General features: G+C 41.8%; 1 protein-coding gene across 6 annotated transcripts in view; it reads left to right on the top strand.

Annotated features, from left to right (window-relative positions):
• The window catches only part of sema6a (sema domain, transmembrane domain (TM), and cytoplasmic domain, (semaphorin) 6A), a 143,053-nt gene that overhangs the window by 70,159 nt on the left and 60,847 nt on the right, over nt 1-12,047 (top strand). For all 6 annotated transcript variants that reach the window (XM_061767679.1, XM_061767678.1, XM_061767683.1 and 3 more), the window contains exon 4: nt 9,237-9,297. In XM_061767679.1, coding sequence (XP_061623663.1) covers nt 9,237-9,297 — 61 coding nt within the window. The remainder of the gene's footprint in view (nt 1-9,236; nt 9,298-12,047) is intronic.

Raw genomic sequence — 12,047 nt, 5'->3', positions numbered from 1 at the left:
TCTGCGAAAGAATCACTGAATTAAATGTTTAAACTGTCCATAATGTTACAGTGGCTTGGTCTTTTTTTTTTTTTTTTTTTTTAATCCAGTACAATATATTTGTTAAGTACAGTTCATTTTTCTTTAACTTTGAAGTACAATAGATTTTCATTGAATCTTTTTGTTTTCTGTTTGTTTTCATACATTTATGACTGCAATTTTTATTCAACTTTTATGTGCAATATATTTAAATTGAATGATTATTTAAGTACAGTTTTTTTCCCCCTATACTGTAGTTAAGCACAATGTTAATGTACAAACTGTTCATAATGTTACAGTGGCTTACAATAATATTCAATATACTTTTAAGGCCTAAAACCTCAGCCTACTACGCTAATGTTGATCATTATGGTTGTAGTTGGAGAGTATTTTTTGAGGTGGTACTTGGTGTAAAAAGTTCAAGAACTACTGGCGTAATGTATACATTTCATAGAACCAAATTAATATATTAATGCTATTCTATTTCTTCTTTTTGTGACAAAAAACAATTCTGCTCTTTATAATTTTGTTTTATTGGTTTTTGGACCGACTATATTCATAAATTAGCATTTTAAATACTGCATAAACGATGCTGCTGTATGTGACATTTTATGAAAAAGAACAATCTTTAATTATCACCTTTAAGGTGAAATTTATTTAAAGTTACTGTTGTTTTTGTGTGTGTTTCAATGAATGTAAAACATGTAACTGCTCAGCTTAATAGATTATAATCAACTTTTCCTTACGAGTTAATTCAATGGTGGTTGGAAGTATACATATGTCCCTGAGTGAATGAGCCACACTTAGAGGTTGGTAACATGCTGATGGAATAATCAGGTTTAAAATATTCACCTTTATAATGAAAAGGCTTGGTCTGAATTAGAAGTGGTCACGTTACCGTTTGCAACATAATAGCAGCCGTGTATAAACTTTCTTTTTATAGTTGGAAGACATGAAGGCACATGCATGGGAATGAAGGCCGTCTACTGTATACAGAATGATGCATGGCATGTGTGAATGCGTTACTGTATAGCCTGGACGGGCCAGCGTACCACGGCTCTGTGCACACACGGGGCATAGTTGCCATTCCCGGCGCTCCGTTGGCCCCTCGCTATGGCAACGGCAACGATCTGAGGCAAGGGATGGCGTATGGTTGCCATTGGCGCATTCTCCAATGGTGGAGGCAGCTACAGTGTCCATGATTGTAGCTGTACCAAATCCTGCTAAAACCCACTAATGACTGGGATTACACACTGGCCTCCTCCTCTCCCCTCGACATGCAGCTATGTACGCACGATGGACAACAAAGCTTACACTTACAATAGTCACCTGGTATAAAGTTTGGCTCGTAACGTAATGTGTGTCTAAAATACTTGACTTACCAGCAGTCTCATCGTGACCAAGCCCACTTGAACGCTGGGTCTTTTCTACCCATTGGTAGTGTGCTTATTACCACTGTAGTATATTGTAGGATGTTTCAGTTCGTACCTTGGGGTAAGAATATATTCTGAGCCAGTTATGCCCCTGTGTTGTCTGCTGGGATGGTTCAGTTTATACCGTGGGGTTAGGTTTTTGGATAGTTGAGGCAAATTCACTATATACCTGTAGTTATACTCTAGGCTTGTCAATATGTTCATCTATATTATATAATATTCTGGGATGGTACAGTTTATGCGGTTGTGTCTTGAGATATGGGTTTTTCGAGATATACGAACTGATTTGTTTTGCTTTGACGCGCGAGCAAACATTTGAGGTACGAGCGCTCTATGGTGGTTGTGAACTTAGCTCGCTTCACAACAACCAAAAGCGTGGCATAGTGACCAAAACTTCAAAGAGTCTTCAAGCTCCTCCTATTGGAAGTTTATTGTCCAACTAAACATAAAACAAAGATAATTACGAGAATAACGCTTGAAGGAATGGATTTTAAACACAAACGGTGCAGCAACACATCTAGACAGACGATCTAACAATAATCACAGGCATATGTTTATATATTATGTCTTTGTCCTCTGCAAAAAACGATGAGTGCAGATTACTGAGATGCTTACATTAGTCGAGTGAAACGATTCTGCATTTGCCTGCATGACAGTTATATTGCCGCCTGGTGGCCAATACATGCACAGCATAAAAGGCCGTAATGTATTAATCATGAGGCTCAAACTGTTTAATTCTTACCAACCTATTGACTTTTGTTATCACTATGTTTTTATGAAGTACAGTATTTTAGAACTTTACACCTTGTGGTGTATTATGGGTTGGTATATCATGTGTTTATATTCTGCGTAAGTTGGGGATATTGTCCAATGTGTTAAAGCCCATGCGATAAAGCAGCTGTGCCTGCTCAAAATCGGGGTATTAGTCAGGGGAGGTGGGTATATTTTGGGATGCTGTACTGGAATTTGCTGACTTTGCATCAATGTAACAATTTTAAGCCACTTTTTGTTCAAACTGCGAGGTTACTTCTACCACGCATGTGATACACTAATCCACCCCAACAATTAGACGCTGCCTCTTCAGCTCACCAGTATTTCCTTTTTTTTTTTTTAAATCCAACATTTGTTCCCTCCATGCTAAAGTACATCTCCACCTACACTCCCCAGCTGCCACAACACCCGTGAACCTCCAATCCGATGCGCGCTTGTGCAACAACACAATTGGCTTGATGTGTTGCCAGTTGGGAAGGGGCAGGGGAGGTATTAGACATGTGTCATACAACTGGCGTTTGATGATTTGCATTCATCGGTTGTGCATTCCAATGGTGTCTTTGAATAAAGCGCCCTTGATACAAATCAATATGGCTAGGCCTCATGCTCAAAAACATACCCCTAACCCCAGTAACCCTGCGACACACTCACACATACACACACACTCACACGCAACTATTCCAAACGGAGAACCATGTAAAAGACCAACCTACCCCAGCTTGAGGGGGGGGGGGGTCGAGTGAACTCTGGCTTGTTGTATTTCATGGCACAACATAACCCAGGGCCCCTCATATGCCCTGGGCCTATTCACAAGTTCCACATGCCCCCCACCACACAGCCCACAGGGGCCTGCTGGCTCTCAGCGGTCCCCTTCTCCAGTCCACTTTGTGCTGAGGATTTGATCCAGAGAAAGCCAACACAAAGCACAATGGTTTGCCCGCTACCCCCCGTGATCCACTTATGAGAAATATGGGCGAGGGTGGGCTGTAAGTGACGTACATGTAAGGGTTTCTGCTTCAGAAAAACAATATGTTCCCACTGCTTTGCTAATGTTGTAAACTGAGAAACAATAAATGCTCAATTAGCTACTGATAACAACTGGAAAAAAATACACCTTATGTCTTTGGGGTTTTTTTTTTTATTAAGTGTATATTTTTTTACGATGGTTGTTTTTATGCTGGCACAAAACAGCACTTTCACATTGTCGGAATATGTTAATGCTCCCTCACTCACATTCCTCCATGTTCTCCATTTTCTTCACCTTCCCCAAGATCTCAATCAATCAAGATCTCATCCGTGGTTGACTTTATCTCTCTCAGTTTACGTTAGATAGTACGTCGTGTTGTCATCTGCGTCGGCTGAAAAAAAGTAAAGCATGCCGCAGAATGGAGCTATCTGTTGGGCAAAAAAGTCATTTGAGACCATTTGCTTAGCAGATAGCTTGCTGTGTGTGCGTGATTTTCGTTGAGTTTTCTGCCTCAAGAGGCCTTGAGATGCATATCTAACATGTTTGATATATTTTATGGTCTCGAATGACATTTTGCTCAGCAGATAGCTCCAGTATGCCGCAGGCTTAACGAGCCTCCTAAAGTAAGGAGTAGAAAGTACAGGTATCGGCTTTCAAATGTAGGGAGTCAAAAGTAAAAATAAATTCCTAAAGTAAAGTACAGATACCTGAAGTGTAGTAAGGAAGTATCTGTACTTTGTTATTTCCCACCACTGGCACCAGACGACATGGGATGTATGCTAATTGTGGTTTTCTTTTCCTGCCATGCCAGAAGGAGGATATTTTTACAAAGACACAGCAGACGGACCTCAGACGGAATTCTCTGAACGACATTCCTCCGCACAAATCCCCAGTGTTCTCATGGCTTCATGTCCACGTCCATCCATCGCACACACTGGCCTCGCCCATTTGCCCGTCGTCTCGCCGCCATTACTCAGCTCGTCCTCGCTCTCTCCTTCACAATAGTCCCGTATTTGTGTCTGAAAGAACATCCGCATGCCTTTCCGTCCTACTTGCGCATTTCTGTTTGCTGAATTTTGGAAATTGAATGCCCACAGCGAGTGAGTCAAACTGGCAGCCGGTGGTGCTTCACTTATCCATTGTCAAACAGCCATTATTTAATTCCCTCTGAGTAGATTCCAACGTACAGCGAGACCCTCTGTGGTTTCTGGGATAGCATATACACAATTTACTGATTTTAAAATGACGTATTCGTGTGACCACTAATCCAGTGTTTCCGAATCGATTGAGCCAAGGAATTAATTTTTTGTCTCTTCTCAGTTTACTCACAAATTGACCTTCGGGGCCGGTTTTGTTGAACACTAAGCTATTATTCGGTTGTATGAATGGCGAGAAGTGGATACACAGGTTAATTGTACCTTTTGGTGGAAGAGCAATCATTCTGCCTGTCACTATACGTTGGCGGCATAGAAAGATGAACAATGATACCTTATTTTTAGTTAATAAACAGACATTTTTGGACTATCCATCCATCCATTTTCTGAGCCGCTTCTCCTCACAAGGGTCGTTAGCGTGCCGGAGCCTATACCAGCTATCACGGGCAGGAGGCGGGGTACACCCTGAACTGGTTGCCAGCCAATTGCAGCGCGCATATAAACAAACAACCATTCACACCTACGGGCAATTTAGAGTCTTCAATTAACCTGCCATGCATGTTTTTTTGGGATGTGGGAGGAAACCGGAGTGCCCGGAGAAAACCCACGCAGGCACGGGGAGAACATGCAAACTCCACACAGGCGGGGCCGGGGATTGAACCCCGGTCCTCAGAACTGTGAGGCAGACGCTCTAACCAGTCATCTTCCGTGCTGCCCATTTTTGGACTAATTAAGTGAAATTGTATAATTTCCCGTGGCACACCCTGATCTCTGTGGTTTTTCAGGGTTCCATGGGACCAAATATGTCGTATTTCCTCAAATACTGGGTGGTCCCTAGTTGTTAACCAAATGTCCAGCACTTTCCAGTGCACATCAACAGTCCCTCAGATAAAATCAAATGTGGAGTCTTACCACATGTTCCCTGCGCTATTTAAAAGATGATTTTACTTTTTATTTTTTTATTCTTCTTTTTTTTTCCGATAACATCTCTAAGCAATTAGAGTTCCAATAGTCTCACACATGTGATCGCTCTGCGATATTGTGTGCATGTTTGTCATGGGTCACTATGAGACTTCATTGTTCCACCCAGTCTGTGTTGGTTATTTTTTGCTGCATTTCAGAATCAGAATCAGAAACAGAAACAGAAACAGGATCATCTTTATTTGCCAAGTATGTCCAAAAAACACACAAGGAATTTGTCTCCGGTAGTTGGGGCCGCTCTAGTACGACAACAGACAGTCAGTTGACAGAACACTTTTGAGATTTCTCCATAATAGTATGATAGTTTTACTTGGCATGTCTAATAAGACGTCACTGATGGTGTAGTGGTCGACTCACCTGACTTCGGTGCGGGCAGTGTGGATTCAGTTCCCACCCCGTAACAATGCAAGTGTGAGTGGTCGTCTGTCTCTATATGTACCCTGAGATTGATTGGTGATCAGTCCCTGGGTGTAGCTTGCCTTTCGCCTGCAGTCAGCTGGGATAGGCTCCAGCTCTTCGTGACCCTGAACAGTATTAGCGCTGTAGAAAATGGATGGATGGATTATATCCAACTGGTAGCACTTAACTTTAATCAGTACCAGAGAAGTAGCTCTCAGTTTAAAAGACTTTGGTGACCCTTGCTCTAACTTTTCCTGTGGTGCGAATTTTTATTTCTCGATATGTGCCCTGCAATGGCTGGTGTTCAGTTCATGCTTTGCGCCATCTCTTGCGCAATGTCATCCGAGATAGGCTCAAGCTCCCTTGCCACCCTAATCAGGATAAGCGCAAAAGAAAATGAATGGAAGGATGGATGAAGTTAGTTGCCACTGTAAAACAACACATCAAACGCAATGCCCTGACTATTTATTGTGGTCAACCGAAGCCTGGAAATAATCTTCCAAAATACACAATGGACACACTGTGTATTTAGCTGCCAAAAATGTGTACCATCAAACTAAATGAGTTTATCCCAAATTGTGAATTTGTTTTATTAAAAGCGTGACAGTCGGCGATATTTTCTGGCTGACCGAATGGCGTTCAACGTCCGAGTTATGCGTTCAGGTGCAGATGGGAAAAGGGGAACGGAGGCATGTGTGTGCGTGTGTGTTTGTGCAAGTGAGTATGTTTCTATGTTGTGCGTATGTTTCTATGTTGACACAGCCGCTCCATTGTCCTCCTCCATCCTCAGTCAGGATGTTAAATAGATGCCTCATGTTCTTGGCTCCCGCTAATGTTGACTGGAGAGCAAACCCGTGTAGCTGGAAGGCCTTGGCCCTGCAAGACGGGACAGTGGAGGCCCCGCGTGGAGAGCCAAGCTGCAAATTTATGGTGCAGTCAATTACATATTGCTCACGAGCCGTTTTAAAATTGCACTCGGTAAAAAAAAAACTACGACAGCGCACTCAATCTGCCAAGCAATCCTCTGATTTAATCGCTTTGATTCAGTTCTGTCTTTTTGATATAAAATGGGCATATTTCAAAGTAAGTTAAAGTAGCAATTTGCTGAGCGATAAGAGAAAGAATTGAAGACCAAATTGATGCCATCCGTCATGGTCCTTTTACATTCCCGTTTTGGTCTTCTTAATTTCTGGCTTGCCTTTCATTATAAGTATTCCTTTTTATTGTTCCAATTTTTATTGATGACATTTATTGCAGCAAGGTGACACAGACAAATGCAGGAAAAACACACCGCAGGAAGTTTGGACATTAAACAGATAAATTAGCCAATGTAATGGGAGTGCTCGAAAGTAGCTTTTACTGCAAAAATGGTTTTTGTCCTTTTAGTCAAGAGCGACCTCTGACATTCTAAGTGAACATAAGAAGGAATTACTTTCCTCTCACAATTGATGATAAGGTGTACCGATAATCGGGCCCTTGTCACAAAGGTCAAATTCTCAGATTCGTGCAAAAGATTATCCTGATTGATTGATCCTGTGGTGTGGAATGTATTGAGGGTAATTTTTTTTCCTACCCCATCTGCTCCTAAAACGGTCAGGAGATTATTGTTATGTGTGTGGTGTGAATACAAAATACACTATAAGAACGCCAAGAACCCGATTTTTTTCCTCATCGTGTTGGATCTCTTACATTTTAAAAATCAATTAATCGGTACATGTGTACCCCCACTTGAATGGGAAGTGTAATTTTAACTCCCGCTGTGACTAAATGAGAATTGTTGAAAGCGATTTTTATCTCACTGGGAATACGGTATGTCCACCCCGTATGGCAGCAGCCATACTTGGTTAATTTCAACTGCTCTGAATGATTAATTATTCAATTTAAGCGTCAAGGCTGATAATGTACAGGAGACTCGGTATTCATCCTAGTCCCCTCCCAAGAAAACGATATAAGTGGATTCATTTCAAAACGCGCGTCCCTCCGAAGACATTATTCGATTTAGTTCATGAGACAGCGAGGCAGGACGTGCGGGCTGAGGGCAGGTTTGGGAACTGGAACGTAATTAAGACATTACTTCCACGGCGACGCTCTTATGCGCTTTGATAAAAAAACGTTTTTTTAAAATAAACCCAATCTGCGACCAATTAAAGCAGTGCTCGGGCAAGGCCACCTCTGTGCGTAAATGAGGTAAATCCTCCTTGCGTTCACACGAATACGCGACACCAAATGTACCCCCCGTTGCTGCAACCCCTCCCCCGTCTCCCTGTATCCTAATTCTTTATGGTAACGAGGTGTAGTTGTCTATGTGGGATGTTGTTAACCCTTTATGTATTCCATATGCCCTGCTGCTGGGTCTAACACTATAGAGACAGAAATAATGGGACACATGCTGGCGATGTTTGTGTTGTGTTGTGACTTCCCCCTTCCATTATGAGTTCTTTTATTGTGGTTGTTGATATTTATATAGTTTTTTTTTTCAATATATCAGTTATGTTCAACTACAGTATATCTTTCATTTAGACAAAGTTGATTAAGAGTGTCTTTCACATCTATATGTATTTAATGGCCTTTTAACAGTCATTCATTTCACGACCTTAACCACATCATGCATTACGTCATATGTACTGTATAATAATAATCATAGATTTAAGTGCACCTTTGAAAATAATGTGCTCGACAGCATAAAATCCTACACAAGATGCAATAAGAAGTAAGGAATGGAGTTGAAGAAATTTTTTTACCACTGAAAATATGCCCATTCCTGTTCCAGCAAGACTATTTCCCAGTGCACTAAGCAAGGACCATCGAGACGTGCTCTGATGAGTCTGTTGGGGAATAAATTGCCCTCCTCCAACCCCAAACACCTTTGGAATGTAATCAGTGTTTCCAGGTGGAATGAGCCCAAAAACTCCCACAGAAACACTCCAAAACCTTGTAGAAAGCCTTCCCAGAAGAGTTGAACAGCTCATTATTTCCTTCCATTTTTACTTCCTTTCGCCAGGTGTCCCAACACTTTTGTCCACATTGTGTACACAAATGAGGCAGCAGCGGCTCGTTAATTTCCAGACGCGCGCGTTCGTCTTCAAGTCTGAGCTGTAATGAGCGTTGGTATAGATTTCCTGTAGCTCCAACAGTGAGCTTAATTGACCTGAACAGCTCTGAGTGACTTGGCACCTCTCGTCTCGCCACCTCACTCGCCCCCCAATCCCCCGGATCTCACGCATGCTTCACCCCCACAGAAGCTCTTCCTCTGGGACAAAGAGGCTTTTGTCCCGCCGCCCTGTGCCGTGGCACTCCAAAGCTTTGTTGACTGTTTCTGTCTGACATAGCAAATTCGCTCTGGCCTCCTTTTGACTATTGTCATTGTTCTTTTTTTTTTAAAGTTTGAACAAAGTTTACACAAAGCTCCATCTTTTGAGGTCGTTTTCTGCCTGCAGGGCAAATGAATGTATTGCTTGTTGAATTTTTAGACTGTCTGACCTCTCCATCTCTATCTGTCTATTTCTCTTCCAGGGATCACATATACACAGTGGACACAGACACCGCCACAAATGACGAGATCTTTTTCAGTAAGGTGAGTAAGTTAGACGTGCGTCCGGCTTGGAGAACGTCTTGTTTTGCCACCGGCGACTATGTAACCCTAATCACCTGTCGTGTGTGTGTGTGGATGTGTTGCGTGGGCATCTTACTCGCTGCGTGCATCACGGTGACCCTGTTAAGTAGATTATCCAATCAATCGGCGAGGTCGCGCCTGCGTCATCTACGCTCAAGAGAGATGGTGTCGGAAGTAGAGGCGGAGATGAGATAAGATCCTGCATTTGCATCTCAGCTGCAACAACAAGGCTCTCCATTGCCCTCACTCATTATACATGATATTCACAATTCACAACACTCTTTCCTGTCACATTTAGAAGACAGTTGTAGTTGAACTTTACACGGACTTAACACACCTTTTAAACACATTGTAAATATATTTGAACACGCACAAAAAGGCATAATATGTATAGAAAACACTGTACGCATTGTATAGGCTGTGTGTTAGATTTGAGACTTTAAGAGGTGGGGCTTGATGAGGGGATGTCTGCGAGTCTGCGTGTGAGTGTCTGGGCGTGAGCGGTGGCCACCAGCGGCTCCTTTGGTGTGTTTAACTGTTCTACTGGTGTTCAGTAAACATCGGTGACTGCGGCTCCCTCCCACATACGAGAGCATTACAGTAAGTAGCTATACTGTAAAAACCCTTACAAAAGATTACTATTGGTACGATATAGCAGGAATTTCCACGAATGATGAACCGCGATATAGTGGGGGAACAATATATTTGCATATATTTCACCTGTAAAATCTTTGACGATTCTCTGAAAAACTCGTTTGACATTTTTGCGTGTGCTCTTTCTGCAGTGTTCTAAGATGCCACAAGATGGCCCCAAAGCCCTGGCTAATAGTAAAGTAGTAATTAGTGTCAAGGAAGTATTGTTAAAGGAATACATCCCATCTGAAAGGGCTTTTTGTGTCAGGGAGGAGCTAACCTTTGGCCTGGTTTGTTAGTGAAAGTTACGGAGCGTCTTAGTTGCTTGTGCATGCGCAATGTTGTTCTAAAATAAGTATGAAATGATATTAAACTATTTGGCGCTGACAGTTTGTTTAATTTGAATTGTAGTAACATAGTCAATTGTACAAAAGTATAGGGAGAGGTATCAATTACTCACATTTTTTTGCGGCATGCCTCAGTCGCTATCTCCTACAAGTAGCAGGGTTGACTGCAGTTCTAATAATGGCGTGCCCCTCCACCATGTCAAAGCTCAGCCAATGGGCCCTAATGAGAGCAGCGAGCACATGAAAGGCTCACGTTGATTGATGACCGAAACTCTTTAATCAGCTCCAAACATGCTCGACAATGGCGGCGGGCAACGAGTGATCACGAGCGGCACTCAGGGGCCACTCTTCTCTGTGTGTGTGTGTGTGTGTGTCTGTGTGACAGTGTTGCAAGGCTTAGCATTGATTGATAAGTGTGTGTGACAATGAAAGTGGATGTATGCAGTGGTGTGTTTATAGTTGATTGACATGTTGTGTTGGCTACCACTGAGCCACAAGCAGGCCATTGTGTGTGCATGTGCGTGTGCGTGCGTGCGTGCGTGCGTGCGTACGTGCGTTCTGCAAAGACTAACCAATCAGCCCATGAGCTCTAATCACAGCACTGTGGGGCTCTGTAGCTCTCAAGCTGATCCAGAGTCAGTATCGGTTGCCCCTCCTCTAATACCAGACAATTACAAGTTCAAATGGTGAACTGGTCCCTGATCAGCTTTAAGTGGGAATGTTCACGTTTAAGCAGCAGCCTCAGCAGGACAGTGAAAGAGTGAGAATTTCACATAACTGATCACAGCATGTGCTCAACTGACATTTCACTAGTGGCACCTGCACATTTGAGTGAGGGGTGTTAGTTTAGAACCTTCCATCCACATCTGCAGGTATGGTATAGTATATGTACCATTGCCAAATTCTCTACTGCTGCTTATTGTTGTTGCCTTGTCTTGTAAATATGTACAGTTGTCCTGGTGCTGTCCTTTTGTTTGGGTGGCGTGAAGCCTTTTTATGTTCTATCAGTATCTCTATTAGTTGTAGTTGTAGTTTGGAGTTTTGAAGAACGCCATTGCATCATATTAAAGAGGTGCTCCTAACGTTTGGACGCTCGCCATGTAAAGTAACACAAATATTAAAAATAGCTCTCAATATTATGCAGTGCTCAAGATAGTGAATATCTAACATGTTCTAGGCAAACAAACAAACAAATAAATAACTAAATAGTCTTCATGTTGAAAAACAGAATAATATCAAAATTAAAACACAAACACATGTATTCTGAACTGATTTCACAAAAAGACTGAATTCATTTCACCTTAATTTTAGCTGCATAGAAGAACAAGAGTGGTAGTTAGTGTACTGTGCTTTTCTGTCTCTTGCCTGAAAAATTAAACATTAAACTTAGCTTTTGCAAATCTCATTAAAATTTTAGATCGCTTGAGTGTGAATTGCCTATGTTACTAGATTGCGAAATGATGTTAATCTTTTGGGGAGATCCTGTGTAATAATACAATGAAAAATATAAAAACTAAATAATGCAATTATTTGAGAACATTATATGTTTTTTAGGGACTGTTTCAAAATAGATTGCAGTCCCAAAAAAAAATGATGCTCAGACTCATTGTGTCTCCCTTGACACTTTCTCCAATTCTCAATTTCCTTGTTAATTTGTCCTGAATATCAAAATTGTTCTTCATCATCGGCAAGAATAAATCTTATAATAGTACTACCTCATTACTTGAGTTG

This window comes from Phyllopteryx taeniolatus, chromosome 3, assembly GCF_024500385.1.
Source record: "Phyllopteryx taeniolatus isolate TA_2022b chromosome 3, UOR_Ptae_1.2, whole genome shotgun sequence".
In the NCBI taxonomy this organism is placed as follows: domain Eukaryota; kingdom Metazoa; phylum Chordata; class Actinopteri; order Syngnathiformes; family Syngnathidae; genus Phyllopteryx; species Phyllopteryx taeniolatus.
Note: the sequence above shows the minus strand (reverse complement) of the source record. Positions and strands in the feature narration are given on the sequence as shown.